The sequence below is a fragment of the Condylostylus longicornis genome, unplaced genomic scaffold, assembly GCF_029603195.1.
Source record: "Condylostylus longicornis isolate FDR11 unplaced genomic scaffold, ASM2960319v2 ptg000010l, whole genome shotgun sequence".
NCBI classification, from domain to species: domain Eukaryota; kingdom Metazoa; phylum Arthropoda; class Insecta; order Diptera; family Dolichopodidae; genus Condylostylus; species Condylostylus longicornis.
In genome coordinates, this window is record NW_026577979.1 from 17,649,675 (window position 1) to 17,672,502 (window position 22,828).

General features: G+C 25.3%; 1 protein-coding gene across 4 annotated transcripts in view; it reads right to left on the bottom strand.

The window, feature by feature from the left end:
* Positions 1-22,828, bottom strand: part of LOC129619147 (Ca(2+)/calmodulin-responsive adenylate cyclase) — a 137,889-nt gene that overhangs the window by 21,911 nt on the left and 93,150 nt on the right. For all 4 annotated transcript variants that reach the window (XM_055534245.1, XM_055534242.1, XM_055534244.1 and 1 more), the window contains exons 2-6: positions 19,596-20,098; positions 18,206-18,385; positions 11,396-11,569; positions 3,213-3,593; positions 1,380-1,507 (exon numbers count right to left, since the gene is read on the bottom strand). In XM_055534245.1, coding sequence (XP_055390220.1) covers positions 1,380-1,507; positions 3,213-3,593; positions 11,396-11,569; positions 18,206-18,385; positions 19,596-19,796 — 1,064 coding nt within the window. In that variant the 5' untranslated portion in view covers positions 19,797-20,098. The remainder of the gene's footprint in view (positions 1-1,379; positions 1,508-3,212; positions 3,594-11,395; positions 11,570-18,205; positions 18,386-19,595; positions 20,099-22,828) is intronic.

The window sequence follows — 22,828 nt, forward strand, 5'->3', positions numbered from 1 at the left end:
TTTTCAAAATTCATTTAAGAATTTTTTTTTATTTCAATCAATGTCTTTTTGAGATTTTGTAGTAGTATAACTAACAAACGAAGTGGAGGGTTCCACCGTTCGTTAAAAAAAATTAAAAAAAAAATTGAGAAGCACTTTGAGATCCCATAAAAATGAGCGTTAACCGTGCCAGGACGCTTAAAGTTGTTTTAAAATAGAATTGCAAACTGAAAGCGCACATAAGAAAGCTGCTGCATTTATAGTATTAAACTCTATAAGATTTGTAAAATAGTTGTTTATTGAGGCCCAATATCAATAATATATGGTTCCATGGACATTTCAAATTGAAATCAATATGCTGCGATTAAGAAAACACATTGTAACTAAATAATTGACTAAATAAATGTGATTTAGAAAGAAAGTAAATTTTAATTTAAAATATAGAGGGATTAGTTTAAAAGAAGTGCAAGATAAAATTTAATTATAAACTTGTGAACTGATATTTTTAAGGTTGTCTAGTTAATAATGATGATTTCTATTACTTTTTACTTGCTATTGTTAAAAATTTTTTTAATAATATTTGATTGAACATTCTGAGAAAAATCAAATGCAACACAAATACATACACATATATTTAATAACTTGTGTACTTGATTTGTTTTCAAAATTTAGAACGTCTTAACACGTACTATGGTTAGAATGACAACATAAAAAACGAAGTTTGCGTTATTCATTTCGATTGAATTTAAGATGGGGGAAAAATTTAAAACTATCCTACCTTGGTGAAGATGTGGAACAATTTTCAATATCACAAACTGTATTTTCTCGATTTTGATTTAAAAAATTTCCCATTCTCTTTTTCATTTCACTAAGTTTTTGGAAGAATCATTCAAAAAGCAACAGAATAAAAGATGAAGATTGGAATAAAATATTCTTTTTAAAGCATAAAATTAAAATCGTTGTTATGTGAGATGAAAACAGAATATCTCTTTTGCATAGAATTAAAGTTTCTACGGATATACTGAATATCCTTTTAAACGATTAATTCCGTTTGAAAGTATGAATAAAGTTTTTACAATATAGCAAAGAAAAAACAAAATTATTTTCGTTTTTTTTGACAATTTTTCGGCTATTTCGAGCACGTATTCTCAAAATGGAGTTTGAAATGTTCATGATGTTTTTAACATTAGAATTTTTTCACAATTTTTTATAATAAAAAGCCCATGTTATATAGAATATTGTTTTTTTTTTAATTTTTCACTTCTCTATAGAATAAATGAGCTCTTTCTGAATTGAATAATTTCATAGTGTTCTCTATGAATAAAATAATATAATTATATTTGAATTATATAAAAATTTCAGTGTATAATGGTATGAAAATTTTGTTAAATTATACTTACGCTATTGCATCGATCATATCTAAACCCATTTCAACAGCACATTTTGCATGATCTTTTCTAGGTTCCGGAAGTCCTGACACACAATAATAACAATCTCCCAATATTTTTATTCTTAAGCAATGATTATCCTATAGAAATTTTAAATTAATATTTTTGTTTTGATTTTAAAATATTTAAAGTAATATCGAAATGAGCATAAGCTCGTTAAATAATAATCCCAACACAATAGTTCTTGTAATTAATCGAAAAATTTAAGTATTGACATTTAGATTTTTAAATACAGATGTCATTTTGTTTTGATTTTAATTTTTTTTCTTTTAATTCAAAATCAGTGTTGAAATTCTCAGAGCGCAATCAGAATTTTCGACTGCATAATTAATAAAATTTAAAATATAATTTGACAAGATGTCAAAAAAAAATATTTTTTTTATACCCGTACGAACATATGTTCGAAGGGTATACTAAATTTGCCTTACCGTTTGTAACGCTAAGAAATAACGGTGTTAGATATAGACTCAAGTGTATGTTTTTGATCAGCGTCAAATTCTGAGTTGATTTAGCTTTGTCTGTCCGTCCGTCCGTCCGTCCGTCCGTCCGTCCGTCCGTCCGTCCGTCCGTCCGTCCGTCCGTCCGTCCGAACGATAACTCAAAAACTAATTGAGCTTAGTTCACCAAATTTTCACAAATGATTTATTGTAGTAAGTGCCAGAACCCTATTTAAATTGGACATGATCGGGGTACCGGTTCGGGTAGCTGCCATACAACTTCAAAATTTATTTGGCTATATCTCAGAAACTATAAAAGTTATGGTATTGAAATTTCACACAAACGAATATATTAGTAGGGCCAATGTGTCAGATAAAAGTCGTTGAAATTACTTGGCTCCTTCTGGTACCTGCCATACAACTTCAAAAGTTATTTGGCTATATCTCAGAAACTATAAAAGCTGTGATACTGAGATTTCACAGAGTAAATATATTAGCAGGGCCGATGTGTCTCGTAAAAGTCGTTGAAAATACTTGGCTCCTTCTGGTACCTGCCATACAACTTCAAAAGTTATTTGGCTATATCTCAGAAACTATAAAAGCTGTGATATTGAGATTTCACACAAGTAAATATATTAGTAGGGCCGATGTGTCTCGTAAAAGTCGTTGAAATTACTTGGCTCCTTCTGGTACCTGCCATACAACTTCAAAAGTTATTTGGCTATATCTCAGAAACTATAAAAGCTGTGATATTGAGATTTCACACAAGTGAATATATTAGTAGGGCCGATATGCTTGATAAAATTCGCCAAAATTTCTTGGCTCTTTCTGGTAGGTGCCATACAACATCAATAGTAGTTTGGCACAACCAGTATTTTGAATAACACATAGTACTGAAATTTTGCATAAATTAATATGGTAATACGGCAACTTAAAGTCATAGTCTGCCCCATAGTTAGTTATGGAACATTAGTTATTCGCACATAGGATAACAAATTCGTACGGGTATCACAGAGTTGACAAGGTCAACTCTATTTTTTTTCTCGTTTTACTTAAAAATACTTAAATAGGTAATAAAAAATTTATAAAGTTTGAATTTAACTATTGAACAACATATTCTTAATTTTACATTGAAAACCAAGTTATTTAGGAAAGATTAATTTCATATTTTACAACGACAGTTTAAAGCGTTCAAATTCTTTTTTAATATTTTTGACAAATTTTAATTTAAAATTGTGAATTATTATTTTTGTCATATTTATTTAATTTGAAATAACTCATTTTATATTATTTAAATATTTTATGTACATATATTTTTATATATACATATATATATATATATACTTACATGTGCTAATTGATCAAATCTTCCAAATAATTCATTTAACAGTCTTACTAGTTCCTGTGCACTACACTGTGATGCTAACACAGTAAAGCCTACAATATCAGCAAATAAAATACTAACATTTTCATGCTTTTGTATATATATCCTATGAAATTGACCAGCAACTGGTGATAAAATATCATTTTTCATTTGCATTGCAACATGCTGAGGTAGTACGGACAATAAAAGTCTTTCCAATTTTTCATTTTCATCTTGAATTTCTAAACGAGATGCAATACAATTTCTTGTATCTAAAAATGCACGACGTTGTGCACGTTCCATCATAATATTAACAACAACACCAGCAACATTAACACCAATAAACATAACAATATTAGCAATCAACTATTAAAAAAAAAGTAAAAGAAAAAAAAATTAAAATTAGATTTGAAAAGAATTCTTTGTTAAAAAAATTTAAATTATTAATATAAAATTGTATGTAGAATAAAATAAACATATAGCTTGCAAGCTATGTACCATAAATTCCAAGTGGGTGAAAAATTTTTGACTGAAAAACAAGAAATTTTTTGACTGAAAAACAACGAAAATTTATAGAACACTAATGCAGTTTTAGATGCCAAATTTAAATTCAATACCGTACATAAACTACTTTTGAAACACTTAGGAGCGTCTGTTTAGAAAATTTTACTTAGAACTTCAATGAAAAAGTTTTGGCTGAATTTTCTGAAATACGCGGGATATTGAGTACTCTCAAATCGTATAGATTAATCAATAATTTTTAGACCTTTACCTAAAATGTGTTATCATTCATAAGTTCTAGTTGTTATACTATATTTACAGAAAATTTAAAAATGTTAGTTAAAAGTATTAAAAATTAAAAATTTAGAAATCACTATCATTGCCCAAAAGTATGCAATTTTTTTTTTTTTTTTGCAAAATATTTCTTAAATAATCTTTGTATACAAGTGGCAATTTTATTATGTAGATAAGTGGAATGTGTTGATCTATAACTATGTTTTATTACATACACATTGTTATAACAGTATTAATTAATAAGTAATAGAAATTTTTCTGGTAACTGCTGAACATGTCATGATTTAAGGAAATTTTATACAAAATAGAACTAGAAACATTAATTTTAATTTGAAAATTTTTACTAAGTAATAAGAATATTAATAATGAATTATAATTAATTAAAATTAAATTTAATCAGATCTTAAGTAGTAATAATATGAGAATTTTGAACAAATGTAGAGATTTTTAAAATATTTTCCTCTATAATATTTTTTTTATAGTTTTGAACAAGCCATCAGATATTAATTTATTCATGGCTGTAAATTAATAAGTGGATTATGAGGTTTTTTATCTACATTTTTAATTTATTTAGCAATAATTGTTTTAAAATAAAGTAATTTTTCTCTACAAAATTAAAATTTTTAATTAATTAACAGAAATTTCGAATTTTAATTTTTTATATTAGTATTTTTTTTTTTTGATTCAACAATGATTTACAATTTTAAATTTTCAAAAATTATGGAAAAATTAAACTTTGTTTTTAACTACATTTTAATAAATTTGGCTGAAATTAATGTTTTTGAAATTATATATTGCCTTTGAAAATTTTGTTTTTAATAAGTAATCTTTTACTTTTGCTTAAAAATTTTTTTAGGATGAAAACAAAAATTCAAAGAAACATTATCAAAATGGTCGGACTCAATGGTAAATAAGGTGAATTAAAGTAATTTATATAATAAATTATGAAATTGCAACTGTTTTTATGAAATTGCAGCTGTCAAACTTAAAGGGTTTAAGAGTTTTATAAATACAGGCATTGATGTCACACATGCCTGTCATGCAAATAATTTTCACAGTAATGTTAAAGCAATCTTAATTACGATATTTTTAATAAGTGCTCATTACTGAAGTGCTCATTAAAAGTGAATACATGTACGTACGACGTATAAAATGTAGATATGTATAAACTTTCAAAAATTAGATTATGGCATTTCAAGCTATCGTAAAGGTTTGAAATAGTTAAAAAATTTCATGAGAAGGAAAGTAAAAAATTTTTAGAAGTGGAAAGTAAAATGCAACACTTCCTTTTATTCATTCATGGACTTTGAGAAATTTTAGAATTTTTAGCACAATTCAGAAGTTTAGAATAATTGATACGAGTATATGTTTGTACATCAATATTCGAAATCTTATGTACTCTTAAGGAATTTCAAATTATTAAGATGTTCACGATCAGAAACACAAAAGCTTACAGTTGATTAAGATAAAATTCAGTAAAGGAAAATGAATTACTAATTGCTTTCACGTTATTCGACGAATTGATTTTTGTACAATTTCATCTAGCCTCAATCATTATAATGCAGGTAATATGAGAAGCAGACCAGTAACTTTTGTAGTGAAATAAAATTGGAAACAGTAGATTTTATCAAAACTATTAATGGTAAAAATATAAGAGTTCTGATAAATTTTTTTTTGGTTTTTTAAACTATGTTGTTTATTTTACCAAAATCTTTAAAATTCTTGTTAAAAGAGTTTCTTTTTTTCATTTTCGACTAATAACAATACAAAATACTTTGTGTTCTTTTGTTATGTTTCAACATTTTTTAATTTAAACTCATAAAAATTTCAATGAATAATTTTAGAATATAATTTGAATAAATTTTATTTTCTGCTTATTTTGTGCACTGTTCTATATGGCATACAATTATCAGGGAAGGCATACGCTAAAATTGAACAGAAATAACTTCGCCATAATTTTTCGCTTTTAGCGTAAAAAAAAAAATGAAATCAAACTCAAAATTCAAAACGTCAGCAATTTTTCATATTTTTCATTTTTGTTTTTATTTTTTCTCTTTTTGTTAATGTAAAATTTTAACAAGAGTGTATAAGTATCCTTGCAGTAAATTATACCATTATGAGAATTTATTATAAGAAGAATATTTTATGCAAAAAGGATTCTTATCAATGTTATACGAAAAAAAAGGTATATTTGTGTATTTTAAAATATTATGTAAAGTATAATGTTAAAATTTTCAAACGAGATTTTATTAAAAAATAGAACAATTTCAATCATTCTGCACTTGTGAATCAATGATCAATTAAATTTTAAAGTATTCTTTAGAATATTTAAATTATTCAATATTTTTGAGAGCTACTATTTTAAAACGCAATGGCTAGAAACGTCATTGAAGTCGGGTAAAAAATTAGGTGTAATTATTGAATAAATTTGGACATTCTTTCTTAGGTTAGTATATTTTGTATATTCAAGCTCGATTGTACTTACAATCATAAATTTAATTTTATAGGAATAAAATTAAAAAAAAACTTGAAAAAATGAATGTTTAATGTTTCATAAAGTAAAGCCTTTTCTCTTTTCCTATTTCTCCAGCAATAAGTATGCATTGAGAGATTTCAGTTAGCGGATTCTGAGTTACAAATATTCTTCTTAAAAATACCATGACATCGAAAATGAATTTTTTACATCGCGAATAAAATGTCGCATGATCAAAGATATTAAGAAAAAAGAATTGCTTTGTGCTGCGGCCAGAATTCATTCTATAGTGAATTGTTGACCAATTTTCAATTCGATTATTCAAACATTTTTTGACACCTTAGGTATCTTGTATGAAATCAATGCCGTCAGCATGAGAGCCACATAGATTAGAGGCATTATGCCTAACATGATTATATTATTGACACAACGTCAAAAATTAAAAAAGAGTTTACACTGTGTTATTTACGCATTGTGTCCAGCTTGAAAAATTTTGCGATGTCACTGGGTTCAGATTCATACTTAGAATCATAGGAGTCAAGTTCATACTTAGAATATGTAGCGCTTCAGTTCTTAGATAAAATCTAATAAATAAGTTTGAATAAAATTCTTATATTTATATTTTAAAGAATTTGAAAATTTTAATTTAACTTTCAAACTTTTTAATCAGTTCTCGTAAGGACTTTGGAATATAAGAAAACAATTTTTTTCCTTGTTCGTAAATATTTTTCAAATAGAATGATTTTGTGGGTATTTTAGTCAAAATTTATGTATTTATTATGTGTATAAATTGGTACAAAAAGGAAACAAAATGCCAAAGTTCAATTGTTGGAAAATTTCTAAGAATAAAAATTAAAGATAACAACATTGTATTCTTGAAATGCCTATAGCTGTGTACGAATGGTATATGTTCTAATAAAAAATTCATTTATATTCATTTGAAATATTGAAAAGAAATGAAATAAATTTGTGATCATTATTTAAGGAAACATTTAAAAATTTTTTAAATAATTAAAAATTTTCATTAAGCAAAAAGAAGCCTCTGAAAATTTTTCATATGTTACGCCTTTTGCAATTGAATCTCTTCAATTAATTATTGAAACAAACGATTTCATTGGATAATGATTTTTTTAAATTTAAAAGCGTGGAGGTATTCATTTTAAAGTTCGGCTCCATTGGATGTTGTTCAGGTTTTTATAATTAATTTATACCTAAGTAATTTGACGATAAATTTTTACATTTTTGCTGTTATGTGATTAAATTTGATTCTGTTTGCCTTAAATAAAAGAAATTATTTGTATTAGGACTGACTTGTTACGAGAACTTGTACAAGTATGTTTTCAGTTAATTTTCATAACAGCAGAGTGCGTGATTTCAAATTAAGGTTTGTTTTTTAAAATATTTTATTTTTAAAAAGGCTTGTTTGCTTAAGAATTAGGTTTGCGTAAAGTTAACTGTTATATCACATATGAATTATAAATGCAGTTGAATAAAAAATCTGAACAGTTCAATCAGAACAGTGTAACCTAATAACGAATGATTTAGGAGAAATATATAAGAATTTTTCTTAAATCATTAAATATCATTGAGTACCCTAAATTCGATTTGTTTAAAATTAAACTAAGTTTTACAAAAATTATAAAAAGCATTTGATTTCATTTATTTAATAAGCTACATTGTTGCAAATAAAATTAATATTTTTTTCTCCAGATTAATTGCAAGGAAATATGCAATTTTAATAATTAAGAGACATTGAAAAAATAAATTATAATGACATTCAATAATGTCATACACCAGAAATAAACCAGAAATTTACAGAAATGAAGAACAAAATCTGTATAACACTACTTAAAAATGATTTAGTAAATGAAGTAATTTTCATCTAACCTCAAACTTTTCGAAAGTTTTCATAATTGAAAGTACGAGAAATTGTTAGTAGTTACAATATCTTAAAATATAGGTACCCTTTATTTTAAAATTCACATCTTACTAAATTTATACAGTGTAATTTTTCTAAAGTGTAAAATGATGCTTACACATTTCTCTTTATAACTTTTTATTGTTCAAAAGAAACTGCAAATTTTTATAAAATATTTGATTTTCTTAAATATGTGCGGATTCAAATCTGTATAAGTTTTATAGCATTCATATATTAATTATTATACCCACAGATATTCACATACGAGTACTTGGGTGTTTTATTACACAAAATTCAAAATTTATTTCATTATCATTGACAACAATAAAATAAAATAGAAAAACATAATGTTGTAGAATGACTCTTTTCTATTTATATACTTTTATTTTATTGTCATTATAACAATGCACACAGTTAAATTAAAAATCGATTGTCGATTCGATAAATTCTAATAATGGCAACATAATGTTAAAATTAAATTTCTATAAATAGAATATTAAAAAGTCGAAAAACTATTAAAAAAAAAAGAAAAAGTCAAATAATTAAATGAAAATAATCTGTTAAGATGTTGCATATGTAAATTAAAATCCTTGAACTTGAAAATTTGTATTATATGTGTGTCTTAAATTGTTACCTAATAAAGATGAAGAAATACCGCGTTGACATTACGTACAAGTCCCTTGAGCATTTTAATATCTCACCTTTTAAATCATCGTAATTATTCCCCTGACAATTTCTTAATTTTTATTATCGTTAATGAATAGAAAATTAAAAAAAAAAAGCAGAAGGTGAATACAAAATCTGCTAATTCAAAAAAAGAAATATATATGTACATATACCTAGGTAATCATAGCTTGGTATTCTACATATGTACATATGTGGGTATAATTCATTTGAGAAGAAAACTGCGCTATAATATTCACCTAATTTTAAAGATGTCTGGCTGCACCGATCTACATAACAAAATTAGTTTGAGTGAGAGAGAATTACTCTAAAGGGTATGAAAAATAAATAAAAAATTTTGAGTTAAATACATTATTTAAGTTAAAATTGTTTGATTTCAAGAAAATGTTCGTTTTAGAGAATTTATATTTGCTAATTTCGCGTTATAGAGACAGTTGCCATCAAAATAATGTGAAAATTATTCCTGCTGAGAAGAATTATGTATTATAAGGTTTTGACTGTGTATAAATTCAATCTCTTGAAGCATAAATCTCTTAAAATCGAAGAGTAAATGTACATACATTGTTTCTGCGTACATTTTCTTTGTATATAAAATTTTTATCCTTATATAACATAATATCAAACGTTTGAACTCAATGAATCAAATCCAGTATATGCTTTTGTAGCTCAAGATATATTTATCGCATGATACACATACATATAATATGTACTGTTACATATACACTGTGGTTGCAGTCATACATATAAAAATACCATTTAAATACTGCCATGTCGTTAATGTCAGGAAAATTTATATTATAGGTTTTTATGTTTCACATGAATGTTATTCGTATGATGTTGTTAATGACATATGAAAATATATGAATGGGAGTTTCCATAGTAATTTATCTTATGTATAAAAGTATACAATTATTGATTTTATAGAAAGTTTTATTGTATACAGATGTGTGTATTTAAAAAAAATAAATGTTATGTTCGGTATACTTATGTGTATTTTTAGAATAATTGAGGAAAAAGTTAAGGTTTCCGGGATTTTAACGAATTATATCATGAAATCATTTAATATTTCATATATGAAAGTAACTATTTTTATACTTTAATTTAAATATATTTCCAAAATCAATCAATGAAACGGGAAATAAAATTTCAGAGCGAACAGTATAAAGCTCAAGTTCTAATGTATAATAATTTTGAAAATAAAGACTTTGTTCTAGTTCTGATAATAAAGGAATGTCTTTCTTTTGCATTATGCTATTCAAATACTCTAATAAAAGGCAGCACATTTCCCGGTCGGTGTTTTATTGAAATGGCAAAAGTGACGAAAAGCATATACGATTAAAAATGAAATTCTGCTCAAAATACTCAATCCAGTATTTTTTTCGCTTGAAAGTATATCAGTGTCATGCAATTTATTAATATCAATCTACATATTAAATGAAATGTTACTTGTTCAATACAAAATTAGGAAATAAATAATGGTGAATTTTGAGCGCGAATATCAAAATTATCAAAATTATTTTTCCATTTTTTCTTAGGAATAACCCACGTTTCACTTCATGGAAATTTGAAATATGGTTTCAAGTGCAATACGATGTAATATGCATTCCATGTATTAAATGTGATTTAAAAAAAAAAAGAAGAAATTTGCCGGTATAAAATGGAAAACGATTGAACACATTCGTGGTGCACAATTGCGTATATGTGTGTATGTAAATATATATTGGTTATTTCATTCATTGACACGACGCAAATAAATGTTATTAAAAATTTCGGATCATCACTAATTGAATACTTGGATCTGTTTCAAAGAAATAAGAAAAATTAAATCGATTTTTTTTTCAGTAATTTTCTCTCTTCTTACATAATTATATTTTGTTTTTGTATAAATATTGTTAAAGAAAAATAAAATTTAAATTGAAACACATTGTAAACATTTTTATTGACATTTCAATTCACTTCAATCAATAAGAGTGCAGATTTATAAAATTGATTTTTTGCATCAAAATCAATTATATTTCGTTTGCATTTTGTCGATATACTTTTATAAATATTCTCGGAAACCGGGAATATTAGTGTAATTATTGGGATAATATTAACCCCTAATTACCTCAGCTGTGCCCAGTATTACGGTACGTGGTAACTTTATATTGTTTATCTCATGTTTAAACGAATTTTTGTAATTTTAATGTTTTTCTAACTGATTTCCTCTAAAAGGCCCATCGTCTAGAGAAATCCAAAAATTTACTTTGACATTTTATTGGCGCATATACAAAATGATAAACATATTCTTTTACTTACCTGATTGTATTCTAGATATTGAAATGTATCCGTGAAAATTTTATATGCAGTTAAACCAACATGCACCGAAGGTAATATAATACCAAAACACACAGCCTCCCATATTTGAAGTGGCATCATTGCATACGCTAAGAATACTACAAAAACTATTTGCCATACACCTTCAGCCATAACCTGTAAAAGTGTATAAAAGAATTGTATAATAGAAAACAATTTTAAATATCAAAATATGCAAATATAAAAAAGGGTTACAACATCATTTTGGAATGCTAATAAATAAAAATAAGATACCGCTAATTTTAATGCAGGTTACCTTGCAATTTCTTTTCATTCTGACATTAAGTATGTGCATTAAGTATATACATAATGTCAATCTGATAGACGTATATTGTCATGATAGCAAATTCAGTTTGCTTGATAGTTGATTCTTGGACTTTGCAATTGGTCTGATATTAAAATAATATTAAGGTAATTATTTTGGAAATGGCGAATTCAAAATTAAGCCGATGAATGACGGTTGTGCGTGAGACCCTTTAGGGTAATTGTTTAAAATAGAATTTTTTCACTGAACTATATAAAAGTAGGTTTTTGTTCAACTTTAATAGCAAATTTGAATTAAGCAGCAGAAAATATGAGAAACATGTGGAAAAATCGTTAAACAAGAAGTTAGTCCTCAATAATATTTTTCAGAAATATCTAAACAAAGACAAAGTAAATTCTTTCATTATTAAGTTGAAATTCTTGTAAATATTCCTTTATGAAAATTTTTTATAAATTTTCTCAGTTAAAATTGTCTACTCGATTTTCAACTTCAGTGTTTTATTATTGCTTGGAAAACACAGACTTTTTCACTAGTTTGTTGTCAACAATCAGATAAATTAGTTTTTTTTTTCAAATATTTGACTAAATATTTTTTGAATTCTTCTCATTTTTCAAAAGAAAATTGTAAACATCTGATCTGAACTTGTTATGAAATTAGATTTAGTTTTGGAAACATAAACTCCAAACTGGTTATCAAAAACAGACTTGATTACCTTCCATCCTAACACGGTCATTTTGTAAATTTTCGCCTGATGGTTCGTTTTGTTTTAAATATTTGCTCTCATTTGACTCTTATGAAAATTCTAAGTCTATTTATCTAAATTCGTTTTTATTTATTTTACAGTGTTTATAAAATTTTTACAAAATTTATATGACAAGAATGTGAATAAAAGAGGTAACCCTGGAATTATGTTAATGCAATGCTTGTGTGGACAATCATAATAGCATATTTGCGAAGAAATTAAACTTGACACACAAATCACACTTAAAAGGTAAGATAAAGAAAATTATATTATAATTCAAGTTTCTAAAATGCGATAAAACGAAAAAAACTACGGTCTTAATTCTCAATAAATTTATTCTAATCAAATCTGATTTTCCTTTCGATTAACGACTTTCATCAAATTTATAAAAAGTTACAATGGCACCATGACCACATTTTATCAAATTTTTTCTTCACTTCTTTTACTATTTATTGACGTATGCCAATATTTAATTAAGTATATTCAAAATTAATTTTCAAAAATTAATTAATGTACCAGAAAGAAATTAAGTTAAAAATAAATATTTGAATTTAATCGAAGTGAACATTTTTTTAAAAATTGAAAACTGGCAAAGAATTTTTAAAAAAAAATCAAATTATGCCGAAATTTTTTTTTATTTTTTAGACTCCGATTCATTTGAGTCCCTATTTTTCGTTTTAACTAAAAGAGAAACTCTTCTGATAAATTCCATTCTTATACATCAAAATCGAATCTATACGTTAAAGGACACCAAATTTTATTGGCTCCCAATTAATAATAAAGAAAAAAAAAAAATAAAAGGGAAGAAAATATAATAGAATAATCTGTAATTCTATTTCAGGAATAATCAAAAGGACTCCTTTTTCTTATTTTATATTTTATCAAAAAAAAAAAAAGGACATGCTAATTTGATTGAAAAAGAAAGTTATGTATAGAAAATTTTATAACAGATCCTTTAGCATTTAGCATATAAATTTTCTTTTTATCTTATTATACAAAGTAATAAAAAAAATTAATTTATTTTTTTTTCTCTTTAAAAGATTCTTTTTCTGTTTTTTTTTTTCTCACAAATTTCGGTATAAATGCCCTTTTAATATTCTTGTTTTTTTTTTTATCATAAGACAGACTGTCGTTAAAATGTCTACAATAGCAGCATAGGCATGTGAATTAAATTTTCAATGGTATTATTGTGAATATATGATTTTTAAAAATGTTTTGATAATTCAAATGTCAATGTCATTTTCCCGCATGCGACTATTAGTTTTGGAATGAATGAAAAAAAGTTAAATAATGCGATTAATATTTTAGCAATATTAAATGTCCTAGAATTCAGAAATTAACATTTTAAGCATCGTTAATTTTTAATTCGCAAAAATAAAAAAAAATGTCATTATTAATATTATTTTTCTGCGACGCACATTGTACTTACATATACCCGTAGCTACTTAACAACGAGTGAATATTTCATTACATTAAGTTTCAAGTTCAATAATGTTCTTTGAACTTTTAATAAATATATTGTATGTATGTAATATTCTATTGCCTTTGTTCATTAGCCATGATTTTGTTAAAATATTGAAATTGAAGTAGGGAAAACTGTGGATAATTTTGTTGCAGTTAAAACACCGTCAAGCAATAATTAATGTTTGAAACATTGATTATAATTAATTGTATACGTTCTCAGTTCTTGTTGTTAAGTTCTTGTGAAGTTGATTTTGGATCCATTAAATTTTAAGCAAAGTACATACCTTTAAAATTATAAAGTAAAGTATATTTTATTAGAATAATAGCTTTAAAATTGCACTATCGAGTACATTGCACAAATATCGAGCACCTAACGCCTTTAAGATTTTCTAGATATGAGCTGTTTTTCAATTGAATCAGAGTTAAATAGACTTTGCACGGAACCGACTATAATTATTTTGTGAAAATTTTGTTAGTCTATCTTAATCTATGCGTTTTCAATATCGTTTTTATAGTGAGAGGAACAAAAGCCTATTTATAACAACCATTCGTAGCGTTAGAAACAGTATAAGGCGGTAATTTATAATATCGTTTGAACATTCGTTTTGTGTTTTTAGTATCCATAATAAGGTAATTATGCCTAAAATAGGCATAAAAAATTCTTAGTCAAATTGAATAAATTTTTAATTTGAAATTCTGTAATGATTCCAACTTCGGTGGAAACTTTAAAATCTACATAAAAATCATGTGTATAGTTATTTAATCTTACAAATTAAAAATTAAATTATTCAATCGAAGAGAAAACAAACATCCTAATCTTAATTGCAAATTCAAAATTCGAATGTGATAAAATACTTTATCAATTAAAATTTATTTAGCTGTGCTATCGTATTTCACTGTCAATGTACGTCGCATATTTGACTATATATTTGTGTTACATGCATTGATGCAGCATAAATATTGATTTTGAATTTCTAAAATAATTAAGTTTTGCGGTTAACTGAAAATATTTTTAATTGTGGTTTCTGAATTTCACGAATAAAATATTGGTTTTTCTTATTTCTATACAAGAATTTTTTTAATGTGCATTCTTTAAATTTTAATTTTATTCGTTTTGATTTTAATTAAATGAACATTTTTCGAAATTGAATTACCGCAAATCGAGTTTAAAATAATTTTAAAATTTTATTTTCATTAAAATAATTTTGAATTTGTATTTAAGAAAATTCGATTTCTACTCTGTAAATCATTGATGAAAATAAAATTATTTTTAAATTTTATATTGTTTGTCAACAAATAAAATATTTTTAGAACTATTTTTAAATTATACGAAGGGATGTAAAATCAACAGAGAAATATAAAGAATTCGGTTATTTTAGAGGAAGATCTTGAGAGGAAGATCTGAAATGAGTTTATGTGCTGCTTGATTTCTAAGCTTACATTTAGAATTTCATATAAGCAATTTAATGAGTCTTACAATTATCAATATCGACAATTTAAGATTTAATTATACTTGAATATTTGTTCTCAGTTGACTCTTACTAAAATTCTCAGTCTATTTTTTGATTTCGTTATCTTTAAATGAGTTGGGTTCGATTTTGAATCTACCTAGTCTTTTTGAATTTAAAACTCGACACCGATCCAATTAAAAAGTTCAAGTATTTGGTTAGCCAGATGTTTTTATGCTTCGTAGCTCTCAGAACAAGAGTTAAATGAATATGACAAATCTTTTTCATTTTTCACTTGATTGGATTGTTATTTTATTGCTAAGAAACTCGTCCGTGTTCTATTTTTGCATATAGAACTTAATATTAGCTAATTTTATAAAATTTTTTATTTATATTATTGAACAATTCTTCCTAAAATTTATTTTTTTGCAGCTGATGTAATATGAATTTTAATCCTTAAAATCCTGAAAATTCTGCATTTGCTTAATTAAATTTAGTAAGATCTTACGAAATTGATTTTTTATTGACTTGGTTATAAAACTACTTGGAGTCTTCACCATTCACTTTTGTTTTTCCAGTAGATTTTAACTATACTTGAAATGAGTTTGTTAACTGCCATAAAATTTATTTAAAATTCAAAATCTTCAGATATCAAAAGAGTTTTTCTCTTATACAATTTTATGTATGGACATGGATAAAAATATTTCGCAATATTTTCTTTTTTTAAATCTCCATCACCCACATATCATGTGCGATTTCTGAATTTGTTTTCGAAAATTCTCATAATTAATTTTGATTCGAATAATTTTAAAAATAACAAAAAGAAAAATAAAATATAAGGTTATTGATTTTTTTTTCTATTTTACATTTTTTATATTTTTATGGGTATATTGTTCCATCAAAACTCATAAAAGTGGCGCCACTCTTGTTATGTGCTTGATAAAAAGAAAGAATGAGAAGAAAAAATATAAAATTTTTAAGCGTTACAGTGAAATGGAACAGGAGTGAAAGTGACAGAATCACAAAAAATAAAACTAAAAGATAAAACTAAAGGACAAAGGGTGTAAGTATTTCTTGTTAAAATAAAATATTTACTGTTATATTAATAAAAACTATTAAATAATTTTAAAAAGGGTTTGTTATAAAAAGTACGCTTCTCAAACACCTTACAATCTCAACAGACGTTTAAGCACCAAATAAAACAAGATACACTGAAAAACATGCATATCTAAATTGGTCATAAACCATTTCAAAGGCCATATTTCTGCTTTGTTAATAAAATACTCGTAATATTTTTAGTCAAAATAAAAATAATTTTTATTTTTTTATGACGTAAACTTATTTCAATGCTTCTTATAGTCAAATGCGCTCTAATTATTTCAATTATACGGCTAAAATAGAGCGAAAAGAGATATAATGCATACCAATCTCGTAGATAAACGAATTTTAATGTGTGAATGTTGTGATAGAGGTATGCAAATAGCTTTTTTGGCAATATTTCTTTCCAAATAAAATGTAGCTGAATAAAATACGTTTTGGTGGACGAAAGTTGATGGGCATTCAAATAAAAATATTACCAAATGAGAAAATTTTTCCCAGTGTAGTATGTATTTTATTGAAAAGCGAAAGTCAGAAATTTAGAAGTTGTTGCTGTAGTTAATTTGGAAAATGCAAGCTAGAAGAAAGAGGTACATATACATAGGCACACGTATAAAATATACAACTCCAAAACGAATTTTCTACATTTGTACAATATAGAAAAATGCATCTGTTCTAAGAAAAATGTGATCTACCTCAATATCTGACTTGCTATGTACAATAAAGGTCGAGATATCATTCTCTGATGCGAAATATTTAAGAGGAAACTCTAAGAAACTAAAAATCTGGAAATTTAAACAAAATCAATCTGGAATTTGGATGACTCGGAACAAAAACTTGAAAAATATATAAGAAAAAATCAGACAATACTGATATTGTCTAGGCTTTATGATGGCAAGAATTTTTGACGAGCAAAAAGCGTGTTTTTAGACCAAAACATGAATTTTATTTTTGTGTGCCAGTTACCTATTTTATCAAGGAGAATTTAACTTCAAGAAATTTTAGATTTTAAGCAGGACAAATGAAGATCTTGTTATTGTAACATTGTTATTGCGACAAGTATAAAGAATATTTTTAATTTATTTTTAGAATTAAGTACAAGTTTATGTTCTTTTCAAAAAATTTTGAAATGATGGTTAAACTTACGCTTATTTTAAGGTACTTTACTTAAACTGTCAATAATATCAAATATCAAATCTTTCCTCAGACATTTCACCTCAGAAATTTATAAACTCTCTAAATGTATGTATAAAAAACTTTGTGTGAATGTATGCTTATAAAAATAAATTCTGATCAAACAAGTGGTTTGTATAGTAGTACGTTTCACAATTTTTCTCTTAATATCATAATGTGTCTTCTTATTGCATACCTTTAGGAAATTAACCAGATTTAAATGGAAATTAACGTAAACAGATATACCGTTAATCAAAGAATAAATAAAAATAAAAATTTAGAAATAAAAATTTAAATTGTCGCAAATTGAAATTTTGCTAAATTTTATATAGTAAAGACTAAAGGGAAAGGAAGTAAAAGAGATTTGTTCCGATCCGGTGACAGACGAGTGGATAGAGTGAAGCTAAAAAGCATATTCATTTCCAATTTTATACAAAATGTGCTAAAAAACATGAAAATAATATTGAACGAATTAGCTGGACATGTACCATGATGCTGTAACCATTAACATATCAAAATAACTATTTACTATTAAAATTTATATTGAATATTAACTAACTTACCTCTTTTGTATCCACTGGGAATATGCTGCCAACTGTTGGCATTGAAACAAAACAAATACAAGCGGTAAAAAATAATATACCATAACATAAAAACGGAAGATGATGATCCTTGATGACACGACATTGCAATAAAGCTAATATAATAGCAAATAGGAGGCACATAACGGAATTGAAGACATTCTGTAATAAAAAGAGCAAAATCAATATTTTGTTATGTACGAGTACAATACTTATGTATATGTGCATATTGTAAGAGAAATATAAAAATAAAATTGGGAGAATGAAAATATTGTGAGCCTATGATTATTTAAGGTGTGATAAGAGAAAAAAAAACAACATTAAAGCAAAGAGGAGTAGAACGGGTAAAATAATAGAAATAAAATAAAATGGCAGATAATTTAATTAAAATATTAAAAGGACACGATAAAATTTTATTATTTTTTATTAATTGATCCTGAATTTGACTTTTATTACTCAATTAACTAATAATTCAATTTAAATTAAAAACGTGTACTAGGTTCCAGCAACGAAAGATACATAAAAGGTTTAAAATGTTTTAAAATAAACGTTTGTGTTTTGTTATGAAAATTTTTCGAATGACAAGTGATGTAAATGAAGAGTTCAGAGTTTAATTGTATTGATAATTGAAAATTTTTAGTGACTTTTAATTTAATTATAAATTTTTTCTATTAATTTTATATCAGAGTTTGCCATTAAAAGATTTAAAAAGAATATTAAAATTAAATCAATTCTCCGTATTGGAATATTTTTCATACATTTTTTGATTAATGACGAAATTAGCTATTATTTTTTAAGGATTTTAAAATTTAAGGAAATAGTGAATATATAGAGAGCAAAAAACACAATTTTTAGTTAGCTGACGTAATGGAACAATTATGCATTATAGATTTCACTTAATATTGTTTTAATGAAAATCAATGATAGAGTAAGATACTAAATTATAGAATTGAAATTTGTTTTGACTTTAAATATCATCCATATTGTCTTAGACCAACAATATTGACTTTGTCAGTATAGAATTTCAAAATTCGAAAATGATTTTTTCTGAGAATTAGATACTTTAAATTTTTGAAATTTCGTTAGTTCAAGCTACAGGTCTAAGAGAATGTGCCCGAATAATCAGCTAAAAACAGATATATAAAAAAATGTCGTTTTATTGTGTTTCAAATCAAATTTCATTTCACAGAATGGTTACCGATAAGGCTTTATAGTACAACAAATACCAATAGTCCTTCTACTATATTTAAGAATTATTTTTTGATATTTTGTATGACTATATGCAATAGCAATATAAAAGGGTATTCTGGCTAAGTTTCACATACTAAATAATATTAAATACATAATATAAAATTATATATCATTTACTTACATGCAATGTTGGACTATGATTATAAATAAGACTAAGTGCAGCCATAACGCCACATAAAACGACTACCAGTGCTACAACACCGATTACAGAAAATCTCTGTAATTTTAATGTGTAACGTTGATATAAACATTCTAATTCGTCGTTTTCGAATCGTAATGTATTCCATGGTCGTCCTCTGGTTGCTTTTACGGCATGGTCCATGACAAAAGTGATTTACGTAATTATATGTTGCGCTTTAATTGCCTTTTTTCACTTATAATGTCTGATATTTTTCAAAAAAAAAAAAAAACTTTATAAACGATGATTTTATTTTCCAAATTTTAATTGGTTTTTGATTGTTTTAATTTCAAATATAAATAAAATTGTCATCAGTTTTTGTTGTTTTAAATAATTTTGGAAATACTGATTTCGGCGACATTTATGCTAATTTTATTTTTTCTTTACTAATTTTTTAAAAATTCAAATAATATTTTATTTTTGAGTGTTGAATATCGTTGCGTTTTCTGTAAATAAAAAAAAACAGAGAGAAAAATTAATATTTTTATTAATTTATTAATTTTAAATAAAATTGCATACTTTTAGGATTTTATTTCACACAATGTGCAGTAATTTTAAAGAAAATTTGTAAATTTTATTTACCTAAATTTGGTTAAAATTTTCTTAAAACGAGAGGAAATCTTAAGTTTTTATTCTATAAAATTTTTCTATTAAATTGATATTGTGTTTTAAAATTAAATAAAAGAAAAGTAAAAGAAAAAAAATTCATTTCATTCTTTAAGGCGTTATCTTAAACTTCATCTTTAAAATCATATTAAACGGAAAATTTTCTACAAAAAAAATTAGATATTTTTATAACTGCAAGAAAAAAGAAAATATTCAATAGCTTAAGGCGGAAATTTGAATATTTTAGTGTTTCCGCTATGAAATACATTTTGATGACTGATAATATGTATGAATGTATAATGTATAGTATATATATACATACTCCAATTAAATACGAACTCAATAAATATATTTGATAGTCATCACAAACATGTGCACATTATGTCGGCTGTCCCTTTATTATTAAATTTTCTTTTTCTACTTTTAAATTTATTTACTATTTTTTTACTTTTAAATTTTGTTCCTATACATTACACGTATACATATAAACGAACTATGTGTATGTATATTTTAATACAAAACATATAGAATATAATAAGAAAATGGAGTAAAAATTAATTTTGTATACAAATTAAATCATAAATTAAATTTTAAATTAACAAGCTATTCAATTTGAGTAGCTGGCTAATTTTTAAAAAATTGCATAATTATAGGAGCAATACATTTTAAAATCATGATTATCATATAATTTTTAATTGAATTTTTGCTGAAATACTGTTATGTTTTCAAACCCATTTTCTTTTTATTGCAAAACAAGCATTAATCAGAAACTTAAAGGTCAAACCTATTAAAAATTTCTGCTTAAAAATGCATTTTCCAAAAATCAAGTGTCTAGTGTGTACTATAAAGTTACAACATGTATGTGAGATTGAAGTTCTTGATCTCTCATTCTGTTTGAATTTTCCTCACAAAAACTTTATATTTTTTTCTATATCCTGTTGATTTGTTGTTTTTATGTTTTTCTCTTATATTAAATTTATTTTATCATCTCTTGTCATCTTTGTCTAGTCTTTTTACTTTATGTTGTTATACGAGTACAAATATATTTTTCAGCACTTTTTCAAAAAAAAAATTGGACAAAAAATGCTTGTTAGTTTCACTTTGGTTATCAACCCGCCCGACCACATTTGCGTATGTCTGTTTGCCAAACTACTTCCCCTTTTGAGATAGAAAGTGAAGTTTTTATATACAAATAGAAATTTTTCCTAGAAACTTAATTCTCTTGAAGAATATTTTTACCAATATCGCCTCCCTTTATTATAGACCCAAAAATGCCAATTTTTGAATATTTATTGTGCTTCGAATAAAGGAGAATAAAAAAAATGAAAGAAAATGTTTTTAAAACTTTACCCTTTCCCCAAGCTATCGCATATTGAAATTCGTGAAATTTTAATTTTCGACGTGTTGCATTTTTCGTTACGATTTTTTTTCAAATTTCTGTAGAAGCATGTCATGGATTATGACACAGTAAATGATATATTATTTGGCATTTGTCTTAACTGATTTAATTAATCACCAAATTCGAACATTATGTTAAAGTTTCTTTAAATAGTTTTCGTTATCCTAAATTTATACAATATTTTATATATTTTCCTATATCAATGAAAGTAATTTCAGTAGCTATTAAAATAAAAGAATTTTGTTCAAGGGAAAAGTGCTATTTTACCAAACATTAAGTTTGATCTGAATTTAGTTTTATGAAAAATTCCTTGAAAATGAAGTTCATTTTCACAATGGAACATAAAACCATATAGAAAAGAAACAAGAATCCTTGTTTTTTCTCTTCTAGGATAAAAAGAAAACTGTTTATGAAACAAAATAAAAAAAAGCATAATAGTTTAAAGAAGAAGCAAAAAGAATATTTTTCTTTATTTATTTCGGAAACTTGAAACCGAGACAAAGTATAAAAAAGTTTTTTCATTCTTTTTACAAAATTTTAAATGAAGCTGAATTGATACGAGTATGTTGTACATAGAAATAATGTGTGCTTTGTTGTAGAGAGCATTGTGGAAAAATGGTTCATTCAAATAAAAATGACCTTGTTAAAAACAAAATGATTAATGAAATTTTATATTCAGTTTTATGTTTTGAAATTCCTGTAAAGTTTTTCAAGATGTTTAAGTCATTGATTAATTCAAGTGAATAATTTATAGTACTTATAAAGAATTTAGTTTTGTTTTAGTGTATTTTTGTTCAATGATCATATATTTTTTAGTTATTTTCTAGTTAGTGATATTAAATGAAATGTGAATGGAGTGGTTTAATTTAAAAAAAATATTGAGTATGGAGAAATTGGTCAGCTTTGTTTTATGCAACTAAATAATACCGGAGCGGGAAACGAAAAGAAGATGCCTGAAAAACTGCTTGCAGGACAGTATTATATAGGTGAAAAATTCTTAATACCTTATCCGAAAGAGGTGGCTGACAGCTTAATAAATCCGAAGAACTAATAAAGTTTTATGCTTCTTCCTTAAAAACCGTTTTCAATTGTTTTTTCCGCTCTCTTTATTTCAAAGATACAGAAGGATATTCAATTTTACGCTTTCATTTTCAGCAATTTTCAAACAAAT